We start from the raw sequence: 13,606 nt of genomic DNA on the forward strand, positions 1-13,606 counted from the left end.
AGGACCTCCTGGCCCTTGGATGTTCTCCTGGGGTCACACCCCTTGACAACTCAAGGTAAGAGGCCATGGGAATAGCCCTACACTGAGAACCAGATTCTCATTTCAGTGACATCTTTGACTTGACCCAGGGTTTGGGCTTCTCCTTTGTTCTAGGAGGGCTGGAAGAGGCTCATTAAATCAGTTAGAAGACCTTGAGATCATGCTATCTGTCAACCCTGAAACCAGTTTACATTTGCCCACTTATACCTATAACCAAGGTCAGGCATAGCAGATGGGGCTTGACCCCCCAGTTCCTGAATTTAGAAAGGCTAAAGAGGTGTAATGGAAAAATACTAGGTTTTGGAGTCAGAAAATCTCGATTTCAGTCATGGCTTTGTCACTCTACTTGGCACATAGTAGGTTCTTTTGCTCATTAAAGGGGCCACACCCTGTTTACTTCTTAAAGAGGCCTGTTCACTGAATGGGCATTACCTCACTCTAAGTGAGCACCTAAAAAGGCCAAGGTCTCCCAGTGCATCCTGGGCCTTCTGCAGGCATTCTGATGAATATCTAGATGGCCCAGTGACTCTGGCGACCTTGTACAGCCTCCCTCACTCAGAACAAAGTCAAGTTCAAGTCATGTCATCGTTTCTGTGATGTCATGGTCTTCTTCGAAAATGAAGGCCAAACACAGTAGGTACTTAATAAATGTTTATTGATCAACGGCCACCAGCTATCTGTGTGGCATTATAAGTAAATCACTTAACTTCTCTGGCCTCAGTTTCTCCTAGATGTTCTCAATAAGCCCAATCTATGATTTTATGAACACTTCAGCAGCTAGAAACCACAGAGCTTAGCAACTGATTAGCAACAGGGTGAAAAGGGTTAGTCTACTATGTTCTGGAAATGCTTGTTTTAGTTCATAAATTAAAAATAAAATAAGTAAATAAATTTAAGGATAATCTAACCAACTCTGATTACAGGAAGCTCCTGTATACTCAGTCATGTTTTGTCCCAAGCATAAAAATTCTTAGATTTGATTGTAAATTTTCTATCATACCTGAGAGGGGAGCATGACAAAGTGAACAGGGTGCTAGGCATGGAGTTGGATTCAGATCCTGCCTCTGAAACTTACTATGTACCCCAAGCAAGTCACTTCAACTTACTATCACAGGACTTTGTAACTGAGTAAGTTTCCCCTTATGCCTGGGACGTAGTAGGCACTTGGCAAATGTTTGTTGGCACATAGTAGGCACCTGCTAAATGATTATTGGCACAGAGTAAGCACTTAGTAAATGTTTATCAAGTGCCAGATAGGATGAATTTTGCACTAAGGGAAGGAGTTTCAGACTTGGAAGAACTCACAGTTCCTTTATCAGGAAAGTATTTGAGTATATATCACCCCTGCATTTCTCAGACTTTCAGATAAAACTTGTAAACATTGACTTGGCTCAGGCAGAAATAAAAATCTCATTCAAGGAACAACAGAAGTCCAGTGATTAGGGAATGAATGCAGATGGAGGTGCCCAAACGGATGTCACATGTGGACACGGTGAAGAAATGCAGGTGCTCACATGAGGTGATACATGGTGAAGGGAGCAGGGTCAGAGTGATGTGGTCACTGACCACAAGCCCCTTATAGCCCAGCAGAGAAATCCTAGAGAGCTGAGGATCAGAGGAAGTGTGCCTTATACCCAGGGTCACATAGCTGGTAGGTTTTGAATCCAGGACTTCATGATCCCAATGTGGTGGACTGGAAAGAGTGTTGGATTTGGAGTCTGAGGACCTTGATTTGGATCCCAGATCTGTCATGTACTACTTTTGTGACCTCAACTTAGTCACTTAGCATTTGTAAGCCTTAGTTTCCTCAAGTGTGAAATGAGAGTGTTAGACTGATGACCTCAAAGGTCTCTTCCAACTTACATCTGAGTCTAGCACTCTACCAACTAAGCTAGATTTCCTAATGACAAAATTTGGAAAAATACACATTACTTTAAAAAAAAATCTGAATGGGACACAGAAATAAACAAGATATTTTTCCCTCTTTGTTAGAATTAAATCTATTTTTAAAAAATGAAATAGGGAAAGTTTCAGGTTTGCCGTGGTTTTTGTTGTCATTTGTGTAACTTGAGGTATTGTGTGTGGTAGACAGAGGGTAGTCGTAGAGATCAGGATAATGTGCTCAAATCTCAATTCTGACAAGAGTGACCCTGGGCAAGTCACAACTTTTCCATGATCTAGGTAGCTCTCTGAGAATCAAACGCAAAGGTACTGACCTGCACTGGTGGATGGGATTTTCTGGTACCATTGTATCATTGAAATCACAGGTCCCATCCCTTGTATAGCTTACCCTTTATTTTTCCATTATACTCACCACTTACAGTTTTTTAAAAAATCACTAAAAAAGAAGGTGTTCATTGTGGGTTATCTTTGCTACCTTTTTTAATTCTTCTAAAAACATTTAATAGTTAATCTTTTATCACCTCCATTGATTTTTTTCTTACAGTTGAGATGGTCAGATTTCAAGATTATTGAAATTGATTCTCATATAGATATTATTAGATTTCTGTTATGTATGGTATAGTAGAGATCTGGCTTAGGAGCCAGATAGACCCAGGTTCGAGTCCTACCTGAGACACACACTGGCTGTCTTAGACCACTGTCCAAGAGGCTAAGTGGCAGAGCAGGCTTGTCACCTGAACTCCACATATCACAGCAATTCCAGATACAATCAGTCCTTGTTGTCTCACCTTTCAGCGGATGTGCATGAAAGCAGGAAACTCTCGTGGGAAGCTCACGGGGATGCCAGGGCTGCTTTTATGAAGATCAGGCTGGAAGGGGCACCATAGCTGGGGGGCAAAGTGCTTCCTCCACTGTCTATGTCAGGCTTTGCTTCCTTGGCTCCAAAGGCCTGAGCACAAGTTTGAGGTAAACAGGGGCCCATTACTAAGTCAATATTGCCCAAGAGAGTTCTTCCAACATCGGGGCCCTGGAGCTGAGCTGAACCCAGAGGATGAAGGCCCTGGTACTGCCTGCTCCCTCCCCTTCCTCTTAAACAAAATCCAGAGAATAGCAAACGACTCCAGGAGCCTCAGTGAGCTTTTTGGAATGATCCAAAGGATATGGGTGGCCCAGGGCTGGTCTAATGACAGGTTTTGGTATTTACTGCCAACAGCATTGTGGGTCTGGGATATGCTTCAGCGTCCTCATCTGCAATGCCTGAAGGCTCCACTAAATGCTGGGATTCTCTCAGTCTGGCCAGCTCCCATGCAGTTGGGACTTTGTACATAACAGTGATTAACATGTTTTTTTTCCCCTTTATTCAATATTTGGGGACAGAGACTATCTTAATTTACTATTTGTATCCCCCATGTTTTGTATAGAGCAAGGAATTAATAAATACTTCCCTTCCCCTTCCTACAACATAAGCTATTTGAGAGCAGGAAGTTTCATTTTTGTCTTTATATCTTTTGCATCTGGCTCAAAGTAGGTATTTTAACAAATGCTTGTTGATTACAGGCAATGTTTCTAGTTTTAAGTTATAAAAAATGGCACCAAATATATTTCTTCTCAAGAGGAAAAACAGTTGTGTGAGCCTTAGAAGTCAAAGGAGTATGTGAGCAGCCTGGCAGGGTCTGCAGGGTGTAGCACCACTGGGTCAATAACATTTATCAAGCAACTATTTTGTGCTGGCACTGGGATAAGCTCTGGGAACATAGAAAGAGGCCTCTGACCTCAAGGAATTGTTTGGGATCCAAGGACCCGGGCCCGTTCTAATTCTGGCTTCGCCACTTGGTGCTTGGGTGCCTTTGGGCCAATCTCCTTAGCTCTCTCTCAGTGACCTCTGTAAAAGGTGGATGGACTAAATGGTCTCCCATTTACATTTATGAATTCTTTTTATTTAATAACTATATTCCATTTATTATGACTTCTATTCCATGGAGATGGAGGGGAGAAAGTGGACTCCAGCCCTGGGGGTTCCACCTTGGATACACCTTGCTAGAAGCAGGCAGAACCAGGTTGCCGCTAAGCCACCATGGCCAGAATGGACCAGCTGGGTGACTCCCAGCAAGCTGGTGCTTCTGTTCCTCCTCAGATTCCTTCCAGTTCCCTGTGTATGATCCTATGAAGGTCATGAGCTGCAGTTCCAAACTGGGACCTAATATTTGGTGTCAAAGAAACCAAATGGAATCCCAGCTTCACATCATGGAATTCAATGAAACTAGGAAAATCCTCAACCTTGATTTAGGTGCAGGCCAGCTGACTGAACTTTGAATCTGAAAAACCTTCAGTCCCCTCAGTACAGAATAGTCAGGGATGCTTGAAGCTAAACAGTGAGCTTCCAGTTTTAAAAATTCTTGGAAAGTGTTGCCAAGTTCAGTAACTAGCCCTAATTCTGAGAGAAGCCAAGACTCTGAGAGGTCTGATCTTTTCTGGGCCTGGAACCTGAGAGAGGGCATTTGTCTGCCCAAGGGTGACCTCTAGTGGGAGCGTTGGTCACTCTGAGGTTCAAGGACCATCTACATCCAAAAGGTAGTGTGCTTCACAATTTACAAAAATGCTTTTGTGTCATTGCTTCACTTGATCTCACAATCCACGGGGAAACAAACAAAAAACCAAACCACCACAACGGGATGCAAAACACGCCAGGAAGGTGTGTAATCTCACCTCCGCTGTAGCAGGACCTCAGATCTACAAGTGCAGGGGCATTAGAGACCAGAGTACAACCCTCTTATTTTATAGATGAGGCTGAGCCTGGGGTCACAGAGTCAGTAATCAACAGAGGTACTCCTGGCTTGCCCAAGATGCAGTTTTCTATTCTCAAAAAAAACCCAAAACTATAAAGACTAGGATTTGGGGATAAAATGTTTATTGTACCAAGCTTTTAATCATATGCCCATCTACAACAGGCAAACAAATACAATTCATGTAAAAGTGAATGATGGTTAGTAAGCTTAGTAATGGAAACCAAGTTCTTTTTGTCCACAGGCACCTCACTACAGCACCAGCTCCTCTCCCCATTATCCTGGGACCATGACATTAGCACAAGGTTCTTCGTTCATTCCACTCTCTTCGATGGGAAGTCCAAGGCAGACACTGGCTCCATGCTGCTGTTGGCCATGCTTAGCAAGGCACCAATACGGTTTGCCCATTCACAAATGGGTATCCCCAGTTACTCTCATTAGGAAGTGTTAATACAGGTTACACCAAACCAAAGGTCACAGGGGTTGGCAGATGGATACAACCAGTGGAACAATAAATAGAATCCCCAAGGTGCAAATTTTTTTTTTAAATCTGCTCCTTTCTGTAATTTGTGGTTGTTGTATTATGACACCAAGATTTAATAAATGGACTTTATTTAGAGAGAGTGGTACCAGAGCCTGTCTAAACAAAAAAAAAAAAAACGCTCAAGTATAAAACCCAGAGAGAGACTTATGCAGAGGAGAATCCACAAAACCCCAACGCCCCCCCATCAGTGGGCAGCCATTTAGGGATCTTAAAATGCAACTTTTGTATGAACGTACAAACTTTTAAAAGGCTTCCCACCAATCAAGTGGCTTGAAGTCAATTATGAGAACAGCATGAAAGTGGATCCAATTTGGGGCATTTCATGTGCTTTTCACAGGTGTCCGTGTTTCTGATTCTAAAATACCCAGTGATATCTGGGATGGAGTTTTTTTTAAAAACCCATAAAACATTCATCTACAATCATTTTCAGCAATAGCCAAAATAAAGAGCAAATGTTTCTCAGAAAGTGATCGAGCAGGCCCTGAATGCTTGGAGACATTCACATGTTCCCTTACCACATGACGAGTGCTAGAGGGTGGGCGAAGGAAATGAGTCAGGCCCCCTGGCTGAACACACAGCCATTCAGATCCCAGAATGAAGATCACATGGGACACATTGTGCGCATTAGTGAGGCTCATTTTTCCTAGGTTCCACAGGCTTCTGGAGTCACCTTAACACATCATAAAGAATTTGAGACATCTGAGCAGAAAGCAAGGCCACCACACAGCCCAGTCTCTCACAGGGACTAAGGAGGAGGCTAACAAGCCAGTTCAAGATCGCCATGAGCCCAGAGCAAGCCTTCGGAAATGTAGACAGGGTTATACTGGTATAGGGGTCTGTCTCAATGTGCGTGGTTGGCCATCCCTGGGTCTCAGGCAAACCCTTGAATCTCATCTACCCCCTTGCCCCTCATCCCCGGTTGGCGGAGTGACTGAGGTGAGAATGTGGAAAAGGAAGAAAGCCAAGGTCACCTTTCTTAGGGCCTCCTTGACCTGCCATGGCCCAGTCATCTTCAGAGAATCATGGTTCCCTGGTGATGGAGGCCCAAAGGTCAGGGCTTTTCATCCAGGCTTCTCCCACTTCAATCTTGCTAAAAATCCTACCAGTAGTGTTTTCACAGCTTTGCAAACAGAGACAAGGATCACTTGGCTACTGATGAGGCCAAGGAGGAGATGCTTCAAGTTAGAGAAGAGGCCTTGAATAGCCTGCAGGCATCATACAGGCCCGATTCTGCACCAGGCCTCCAAGATGGCGGTGCCGGACACACCAAGTGAACTGGGCAGTGGAAGCCTGCAGATGGCTTGGCCCAGAGATGCTGAAGGCTCGAGGGCTGTAGCAGGCACAGGTAGAGAGGCTATTTACACCAAGCGTTTTATCTGGGGATGACAGAGGTGAGAAGGCCCGAAGCAGGCTTAAGAAAAGATTCTGGAAGTGGGGATGGGAAGGAGGCATGTGGTTTTCTCAACGTTGCTCTGAAAATTCTAAGCCTAAGCAACATCACAGAAGAGAGAGGGAGGGAGAAGAGGCCCCACACCAGTCACACTGTCACTGCCGCTGAACTTCCCAAAGAGCAGAATGGCAGCCAACCAAGATGATCACAAAGGCAGAAAATGGTAGAAACAGGAACAATGTAGGTGGCATAACCTGATTTCAAATGTCATTTTAAAAAACCACACCCAACAGTATTAATAAAAACCAGTGCTGGCTTTGCTGTTAGACTCTCAGCTCCGTGGATGCAGGGACTGTTTTTACCTTTCTTTGTAAAATGTCTCCAATCCCGCCCCCCCCACCCATAACATGGTGCCTGGCACACAGTAGGTGCTTAATAGATGTTTGTTGACTTGACTAGACTAGATGAGGTAAAACTCTCATTGTATATTTGGTGAATTGAACAGATAAATGTTATCCTTCTTTCCCACCCACCACAATAATATTGGCTAATTGTCATTTTAAAACAAAATTGGCCTCACCCAAAGACCTAATATTAATGAGTTCAACTAAAAACAAAAAGAAACAAGTAAAGACAGTCCCAAAGTCCCAAGCTACCATGGAGTAATTGAATCCAAAAATCCACGTGAGTGGGTTGGAGGCACACTCACACACATACATACAGAGGAGGGACAGGAACACACATGGAGACAAAGACATAGGCGCAGGCAGACACGCAGAGGCAGACACGCAGAGGCAGACGCAGACAGACACACACACACACACACACACACACACACACACACACACACACACACACACACACACACACACACACACACACACACACGGATAGCTGTGCAACATTTGCATGATGGTGTTTTAAACACCCACATCTCGGCCAATGAAATGAGCCCAAATCCATCCAGCACTGGACCATCCACCCAACAATTCCCCCTCCACCTGGGCTAGAAAAGAATGAACCTGGAGAAATCTACCAACATTCACGTTTGGAGTAAAGCATCAGGCAAGGAGCGTCTGGCCTTCGCCATCATTGCTGCCCAAGCCTGTGGGTCACTTGGAAAGGCAGAGGCTGCCTGGCACATGGTGGTGTTGCCCCCATTAGAAATGCTCTGGGTGGCTCTGGAGACAGGACAGCATCTCTTGGACTGGTCGACCTTCGTAGCAGATCTGATAGACGGCTGTAAACAAGGGGAACCTGGAGGGAGGGGGAAAGGGGGATGCAGTAAGATGGGACCATCTGACTTCATAGTATAGCAGGAGGAGAAAGCTTACAAACTTGCAGGTCACCTAAAAAAGGCACTCTACCTCTCCAACTTCCTTTACATCCTGTTTTTTCCCCTCAGAACCAAGTTTTCATGGCCCTAGTGAATCCAGAGCATGCATGAACACTGTCCGGTGCTGGGCACAGAGCTCAGTGCTGGGCACAGGAAGGCTCTGCCCTCCAGTGATTCTGAGTTCAGGTGCTTTTCAGCACCAGCCAGCCTCTGGTGCTGCTTTCTTTGGTGGTCCAAGTCTTTCTTTGAAGCCCTCACATCACAGTAATAAACCCCCATCTCTTCAGCTGTTCCTGGTTTATCTCTTGTCTCTGTGCCCAGGTCAGGGTTATCCCCCCACGCCTGGAATGCCATCCCCTTCACCTCCCAGGTTCCCTTCAACATTCAGCGTAAGCCCCCCAATCTTTCCTCTTGCCACCCCCACCTCTACCCCACCAAAAGCCAGTGCCTTCCTCTCCAAGCATTCTGTCAGTCAGTCAGTCAACAAGCATTTATAAAGGGCTTATTATGGGTCAAGCACAGTGCTAAGGTGCTATGGTGCTAAGCTTTGGGGAATACAGACAGAAAGGAAGGCAGCTCAACATAGAAAAGAGTGAGGGGAGAAGAGAGCAGCCTGTGGAGATAAGTGAAGAAGGCCAGTCAATCGGAGGGAGAGGCCACTGGGGCTGTCTAGGGGTGGAATGAGCTTTCTGAGCAAACAGCCCCCAGGTCCCACTGCCTCAGTGCCCACGCCTACAACTCCCCTCCCTCAGCCTCAGATGCTACTGTACTCGGCATGTGCCTCTACAGTGGGTCTCCTAGGTGGAAAAACCCCTATTGATTGGTTTGTGCTTTCACACACCCACCACGCACCTCCCCACTGCACCGGCTGCTATTTTAAAATGATTCCCAGGTTCTGACAGGATTTTCAAATCCCCAGTGCCTGCCATTCCTTAGCTCTCTGCTAAAGTGTTAGCTGTAAAAATAATAAAGTATTTCACTTATCAACACAAGCCAACCAGCTACTGGTTCCAGTCTCTGGAAGAAGGGACTTAGGATCCCGCTGCCACTTGAATTAATCAAAAAGAAGCACTAAAGCAAGGCTGGGGAACCTGGGACCTCTAGGCCACCTGTGGCCTTCTGACTGAGTCCAAGTTTAAGGGGATTTGTTCTGTGAAGTTTGGATTCAGTCAAAGGGCTCTACCTGAGAGCCTCGAGGCCCCCGAGTTCCCCACCCCTGCGCTGAAGTGAAGGGTTAAGTTTTATTTTGCCCCCACTTCTCGCTAGTGAAGTCACATGAGGAAAATGCTGGAGATGACTGAATGGGAAAGCTGCAACAAAGTCCATGACCAGGAAAGGTCAAAGCGATACTATTCTGGACAGGAAGGGAAAGTGGGAGCCAAAGCACATTCATCAGGAGATGACCTGGCTATCTGCAGACTTCTCTGGGAGGAAGCAGGGAAGAGGCTACCCTGGGGGAGTGGTGGAACGGACCAGAGCCAACAACCAGGGGTGTTCTCTTCCTTCACAATCGAGAAGAGTCAGAGGTTACGCAGAAAAGAACATGTCATCGATCATGAAGCAACAAGCACTGATTAAGTGCCTGCTATGAGCAAGGCAAAACTTTCCAAAGTCAAGACTGAGGCTCCAGGGGAGAACGGATTGGAGTGGAGCTGAGCTCTTACCAAAGAGCAGTCCTTTCGGGCAGGAGTGCACTACCGGCTGGGGGAGGGGAGGGGAGGGGAGCGGAGGGGAGGGGAGGAAGGGAGCTGCTTTGTGACATATGATCCCCAGCCCCATCAACTTCATGCTGTGGTCACTGTTGTTACGAAAAATAACAAAAACTCTAAGGATGACCGAAAGCCCAGCCCCAGGGTGAGTCAATTCTAGTTAATGGGGGGAATGCAGAGAAGAGGTTCTTAGCCTGGGAGGTGTGACTTGGTTTTTAAAAATTTTGATAACTAACTCAATTTTGTTGTTTCCCTTTGTAATTTTATGTATCTCACTTGATACATTTAAACAGACTGCTCTGAGAATGGGCCCCTAGGCATCCTTGGTCCCCAACACAAAAAGGGCTGAGAACCCCTGGGTTTGAAGCTGGGTCCCAATACTGCCCTTCCCTTCTCCTCTCGTCCTTGATGTCTTAGTCCCCCAATGAGAAGAGAGTTGAGTCACCACCTTGACACATTGAGCTATTGGGGATCAACTGCTTCCAGTGTTTCATGGAAGAAGGGAATCCACAAATTCCGTTCATCATCCTCAAAGAGGCCAAGAGCCTCGCTTCTTAAAGAGTACTGTGGTGGGGCACAGCCCTACTGGACTCTTTAAATTACTGTTTAGAGAGAAGGTGGTGATGCCCATTGCCCAGAGACCATCTAAACAGTCAGTGAGTGTCAAGGAACACGGCTGTGCTCTAAAAAATGATGGATGGAATGGCCAGAGAGAAGCGCTGGGAGACTTGCGTGGACGGACGCTGAGTGAAGATGGAAGATCAGGAAAAGATGCCAATGACAACGAGGCAACAGAGACTGAACACAGGCAGTTTTTGCCTATTGTCTGCCTCTAGATGGAAAGCTCTTTGGAGGGGAGCTGTTTTGGCCTTCTTCCATGTCACTGGCGCTGAGCACACAGCAATTGCTTAATAAATGCTTACCTAGAAGCATATGCTTATATGAAAAACAGGAATTATGTGCTGAGAAATCATGATGACCCATCTTGGTCTCAGAGATGAGAAGACGCTTCCTCCTGATTTTCTGCTGAGTTCAGGGGGACTTGGGGTGGAACCCACGGAGAAGACTTTTTTTGATACTATGATTAGTTTTGCCAAAAATGTTCTTCCTTCTTAAAAAAAAGATTTATCGTAGGGGTTAACGGCCTTGGAGAGGCAGAGGGGAAGGACATCTGAGACATGATGGAACACTTAGAAAGATCCTAACCCGTTTCAATTTCTTTTAAAAAGAGTAAGTTGGTAAGAAAACAAAGTACTTACTCCTTTTGGGCCACTCTCTAGTATAGGGAGAGGGAGAAGCCAAGGCAAAAAAGGCCACTTCAAGGGAGCAAGGAAGAAAAGTTGGGCCAGAGTGGGCAAGAAGGGCAGGAGAGCAGGTTCTGCTCTCCAGGACCACACCCCGGGCATGCACACAAACAATTAAGACCTGGGTTCAAGTCATGCCAGTGCCCCCAAGCAAGAGCAGGGACCATCTACATTGGCCAAGGGAGCTTTCATACATACAAATGTATATACATAAATATACCTATGTATATATCTATATAACAGATAAAGTAACAACTGGCAGTGAGGTCCACAAGGTCCCCAGAAGATCAGGAGTGTGATTGGGGCAGGGGAAGGGGAGGTGGCAAGGAAGGCCAATGGCCCTCTCTCCCCACCTCTGGGCCCTACGTTATAATGGAAGAGGCTTCTCCTCTCTTCTGCTAACCACCCTCCCTGCTGGAGCCTAAATCAGTTTATTAAAGCACCTATCTGACCAGTCCCAACTGGTTCAGTGCCAGTGACGAGGCAAACAGGCAAAAACTGCCCAGAGATCTCTGCAGCAGGCATTTAGTCTGTTTGCCTCATTGTCGTCAGCAGTCTTTTCCTGATCCTTCCATCTTCACTTGGCGTCCGTCCACGACCAAACCTGTTCAGTGTTTTCCCGCTGCTTTTTGGATAAAAATCCAAGGTCCTCAGCCTGGCATTTGGGCAAAGATCCCCACAATCTGTTCCCAAACTTGTGAAGGCATGAACAGAAGCACTGCCCATTTGTTCTCAAGGTCAGGTGCTACCATGTAGGTAAAAAGCTTGTGCTCTGAATTTAGTAGAGTGTAAAACTCCATGAAGATAGGAATGGTTTCTTCTCGTTCAGTTTTTTTTTGGTCTTTATATCCTAGCTCTGGCACCTATCACAGCTCCTGACAAACAGCAAGTGGTCAATAAATGCTTGATGACTGACAGACAGAGCACTGAGGACCCAAAGGTTTAAGACAGGGTCTCAGTGTCTACTTGGGAGACAGAACCTAAGTCAGTGAATGACAGATGTGGTCAGACACCAAGACATCACATGATGATGCAGTAAATGGGTTTAGATTGTCACATCACTCTTTCCCTGGGGCCCACTCGTCATTCTGTGTCTAAGAAGCAGCTACTTACTTCTCCAGCATCCCCTTCTGCTTGAGGATGCGATACACCTCTGCTGAGGTCTGGGGTCCCTGGAGCTTCTGGCCATTTAGCAGGTCTTTCTCCAATTCCTGGATAGTCTTAACAAAAAATCCAAAGGTTCATAAGGATGACAAAGCACCACCTCCCACCCCCACCCCATCCTCCTGCTGCTGAGGCTGACTCAGGGCCCTGAGGTCAACCCCCACCCCTGGGCAAGGGCTCTTGTGGGGGCTCCTGAGAACTGGCCGAGGGTGGGGCAGGCTGAACACCTTTCCAGTCTTGACAAATGCTTCAGCTATCCTCCGGTTCCGGCCCCCGTAGCACGTGGTGATCAGGTCAGCCACGCCACAGCTCTCCAGGAAGGTGGCTGTGGACACCTGCCCTTTGCAAAAGATCCTGGCAAAGGCAATCATTTCCATGAGCCCCAAACGGATGACGGCAGCCTTGGTGTTGTCCCCGCAGCAGAGCCCGTCACAGAAGCCAGCTCCCACTGCCACGATATTCTGGGGGGAAGGAGAAAGGATGGTGAATAATCATAAAGCCCCATTGCAGGCAGGTCTGCACAGTGCAGCCTCCCATTAACTCATCCTGAGCGGAAGGACTTTTTTTCTGGTCTGGGGGCTCCCAGTGTAGAACTTCCTCCTGTTTTCTATGAATAACTTAGGGTCACAGCATCCTAGATCTGGAGCTACAAGGGACGTCGGAGGTCATCTAGTACCACCTATGTATTTACAGAGGAGGAAGCAGGCACACTCGTCCAAGGTTACGTGGGGAGTAAGTGGTATAGGCAATACTGGAATGCAGGTGATGGCCGGGGCTCCGATGACCAGTGTGGGTCAAACACAAGACGCAAAAAAGTGGCGTCTCCCCCACTCCAAGCATGGCACTCTGTGCCCTATATCACACTGCCTTCCTAAAAGAGGAGATATTACCAGAGCAGGCAGACTGAGGGCATGAATAGAAAATTAACACTCATCTTAGGCTCTAAAGATACAGAAATGTGGCTGGTAAAAAGTACAAAAACTGAGTTCAACAGAAGCTATTTCATTCTTATCCATCCTCTTCATACATGGGAAAATAGTGACCACCAGAGGCCACAAGCCTCCTCCATCTCTTTTCTCAGGTGAGCATCATGGAAATTAATGGCAGGGACTAGCCTTGGGATCAGCTGTGCTTAGTTTCCCACCTCCCCGTGGGGGCTATACCCCTACTCCTCTCTCCACCTCTCTCACCATCTTTTCTGCTTTCCTTTATATTCCCTGCACTTAGCACAGAACCAGGCACACAGTAAGAGCTTAATAAATGCTCTGTTTAGACCTGGGAGATCAGCTAAGTTTCAAGATGTACTGCTAAGCTCCTAGACTCAGGTCCGTCACCATCTGGTCCCATCGTGCCTTTTCAGTCAAACTGGGCCCCACTTTGTTCCTCACATAGGATGTTTTATCTCTCACCCCCCTGACGTGAGAGCTAGGTGCAG

The 13,606-nt window shown here is 46.5% G+C and overlaps 1 protein-coding gene across 1 annotated transcript in view; it reads right to left on the reverse strand.

Moving 5' to 3' along the window:
• Positions 1–4,827: 4,827 nt before the first annotated feature.
• Positions 4,828–13,606, reverse strand: part of GPD1L (glycerol-3-phosphate dehydrogenase 1 like) — a 40,919-nt gene continuing 32,140 nt past the window's right edge. Inside the window, exons 6-8 of the mRNA XM_072651108.1 lie at positions 12,399–12,632; positions 12,121–12,227; positions 4,828–7,915 (exon numbers count right to left, since the gene is read on the reverse strand). Coding sequence (XP_072507209.1) covers positions 7,819–7,915; positions 12,121–12,227; positions 12,399–12,632 — 438 coding nt within the window. The 3' untranslated portion in view covers positions 4,828–7,818. The remainder of the gene's footprint in view (positions 7,916–12,120; positions 12,228–12,398; positions 12,633–13,606) is intronic.

Source organism: Notamacropus eugenii, chromosome 3 (genome assembly GCF_028372415.1).
Source record: "Notamacropus eugenii isolate mMacEug1 chromosome 3, mMacEug1.pri_v2, whole genome shotgun sequence".
NCBI classification, from domain to species: domain Eukaryota; kingdom Metazoa; phylum Chordata; class Mammalia; order Diprotodontia; family Macropodidae; genus Notamacropus; species Notamacropus eugenii.